Source organism: Helianthus annuus, chromosome 8 (assembly GCF_002127325.2).
Source record: "Helianthus annuus cultivar XRQ/B chromosome 8, HanXRQr2.0-SUNRISE, whole genome shotgun sequence".
NCBI lineage: Eukaryota > Viridiplantae > Streptophyta > Magnoliopsida > Asterales > Asteraceae > Helianthus > Helianthus annuus.
Genome location: NC_035440.2, coordinates 156,684,104 through 156,686,644, shown reverse-complemented (window position 1 = coordinate 156,686,644; position 2,541 = coordinate 156,684,104). Strand labels below are relative to the sequence as shown.

Genomic DNA, 2,541 nt, shown 5'->3' with positions numbered 1-2,541 from the left:
AAATATTGTTTAACAATTATTCCAAGACTAAATATAATTTAAGTCGAAATATTAATTATTTTGACAAATAATTATACAACTTGGAATAACATTAGAAACGTAACTCCAAAACATTAATACTAAGCAAAGGCACGACCCGTCCGCCTAATAGTCACTAGTACATTGTAGGTAGTCGTGTTTGCAGACGAGATCAGAGTTACTAGTTCTGAAGACGCAATATAGTGAGTTCATCTCCCCCTTTTCTTTAAACTGTTTTGTTTATTAACTTCGGGGGTGAAATACATGTTACAAAAGGGATTACGTACGAATACTATTGGTATGATTAGCGTATGAAAGAACCATAGATCATGTGATAGGGTAGGCAGATACTTGGGACCATTAATCCGCGTATCAGGACCGAGGGGCATGAGTAATAGATCTATTTGGGTGTAGCGAGCCCACACCCATGAGGACCAGGGTGGCCCATAGGGTGACTATGTCTTCCAGCCGGAAGCCCGGTACAACTTTGCTAGGTTTGAGTCTTCCTACACCATCACACATATCAGTGGCCTTGCAAACCATTGGTGATCTTTTCCTTGTTTGCTTTCATACCGGGACATACATACATACATACACTGTTTACAGGACATACATTCATACATACATACATACACTGTTTACAAAGGTTTACACATACTTATACAAACACATGAACTCGCTCAACTTTTGTTGATATTTTTAAACTACATGTATTTCAGGGAACTAGTGGATCTGGCAGGTGTGTGCATGTGTCTTCAAGCTGCGTTTAAATAAAAGATGTCATCCGTGGTCGTAGAGTTTAGGGGATGTATCCTACTCTTGGACGGGATACATGTTCCTAAGCTCGGGTTTGTTTAAGTTCTTTTGTCGAGTCCTTGTCAACTCATTTAAACATGTCATGGTTTGTAACTTAATTTGAGTGTCGATGTTTTCAGACAAGAATGTTGCGGTATTTTCTAAACTAAATTAATGGATGAGTATCTTTTGGTTTTATCATATAGCGTTGTTATGATTGAATGCTATGGTATTAAAAAGTCACACCAAATAACCACGCTTCCACAAAAGTCAGGGTGTGAGATGAAGACATACCGATCATTTCGGAGTATCCTGATGTATTTCCAAAAGACTTACCCGGTCTGCCCCCAGAGAGGCAAGTCGAGTTTAGAATCGACAGCTTGCCTGGATCTACTCCTGTAGCTAGAGCTCCATACCAATTAGTACCAAATGAAATGAAGGATCTGAAGGCACAACTGGATGAGCTATTGGAGAAACGCTTTATTCAGCCAAGCTCCTCGCCTTGGGGAACTCCTATCCTATTTGTCAAGAAGAAAGACGGTTCAATATGGATGTGCATTGACTACTTCTAGTTAAACAAGATAACGATCAAGAATTGTTATCCTTTGCCAAGAATTGGTGATCTGTTTGATCAGTTACAAGGAGCTAGTTATTTCTTAAAGATTGATTTGAGATCCGGTTATCATCAACTAAAAGTAAGGAGTGAAGATGTTCGAAAGACTGCTTTTAGAACCAAATACAACCATTATGAATTTCTTGTGATGCCTTTTGGGAAAACAAATGCACCTCCAGCATTCATGGATATCATGAATAGAGTCCGCAAACCTTGTTTAGATAAGTTTGTCATTGTCTTTATAGACGTCAAACTTATCTATTCTCGTGATAAGACTGATCACGAGAAACATCTTAGATGTATTCTTACTTTGCTAAAGCAAGAGAAGCTTTATGCAAAATTCTCTAAGTGTGAGTTTTGGCTTAGAGAGGTCCAATTTTTGGGATATATCATTAGTGAGCATGGTATCCAAGTAGATCTCGCCAAAATTGAAGCTATCATGAACTGGGAAGCACCCAAGACTCCATCTAAAATCTGTAGTTTCTTAGGACTGGCTGGTTATTATAGAAGGTTCATTGAGAATTTCTCTCGAATTGCCACTCCTTTGACTACGTTAACCCGCAAGAATGTCAAGTTTGGCTGGGGTCCCAAACAGAAAGAATCCTTTGAGATTCTGAAACAGAAATTGAGAAATGCTCCTGTCTTAACCCTACCTGAGGGGATTGAAGACTTTGTAGTCTACTGTGACGCTTCGGACACATGAATAGGTTGCGTACTTATGCAAAGAGGCAAAGTGATTGCCTATGCATCATGACAACCTAAGGTGCACGAAAAGAATTACACCACCCATGATTTAGAATTAGGTGCCGCTGTATTCGCACTAAACTGATAGGGACATTATATATATGGCACAAAGTGTATTATATACACGGACCATAAAAGTCCCCAGCATTTGTGCTAGGATCCGAGTTTGACTTGATTGTGTTGTTTTAATTAAGATGGTAATGAAAGAAGATAAACTAGAGAATAATTTTAGCGAAAATGAATTTAAAACTTTGTAACACAATCAAGGAAAGATTAGCTTTGATCATACAATGCTTTCATAGTAAAAAGATTGAAAGATTACAATATTCAGACTTATGCATGCATGAACACTAACTCCCCCTCAGCCTGAG

The 2,541-nt window shown here is 38.4% G+C and overlaps 1 protein-coding gene across 1 annotated transcript; it reads left to right on the top strand.

Moving 5' to 3' along the window:
* The first annotated feature begins 1,610 nt into the window (after positions 1 to 1,610).
* LOC110870579 (uncharacterized mitochondrial protein AtMg00860-like) lies at positions 1,611 to 2,129 on the top strand. The gene has a single exon (XM_022119764.1). It carries the CDS (start codon positions 1,611 to 1,613, stop codon positions 2,127 to 2,129), a length of 519 nt encoding a protein of 172 aa, XP_021975456.1.
* Positions 2,130 to 2,541: the final 412 nt, after the last annotated feature.

Excerpts from the sequence above, each read along its gene's own strand:
- LOC110870579 (XM_022119764.1), top strand. The coding sequence starts at position 1,611 with ATGGATATCATGAATAGAGTCCGCAAACCTTGTTTAGATAAGTTTGTC.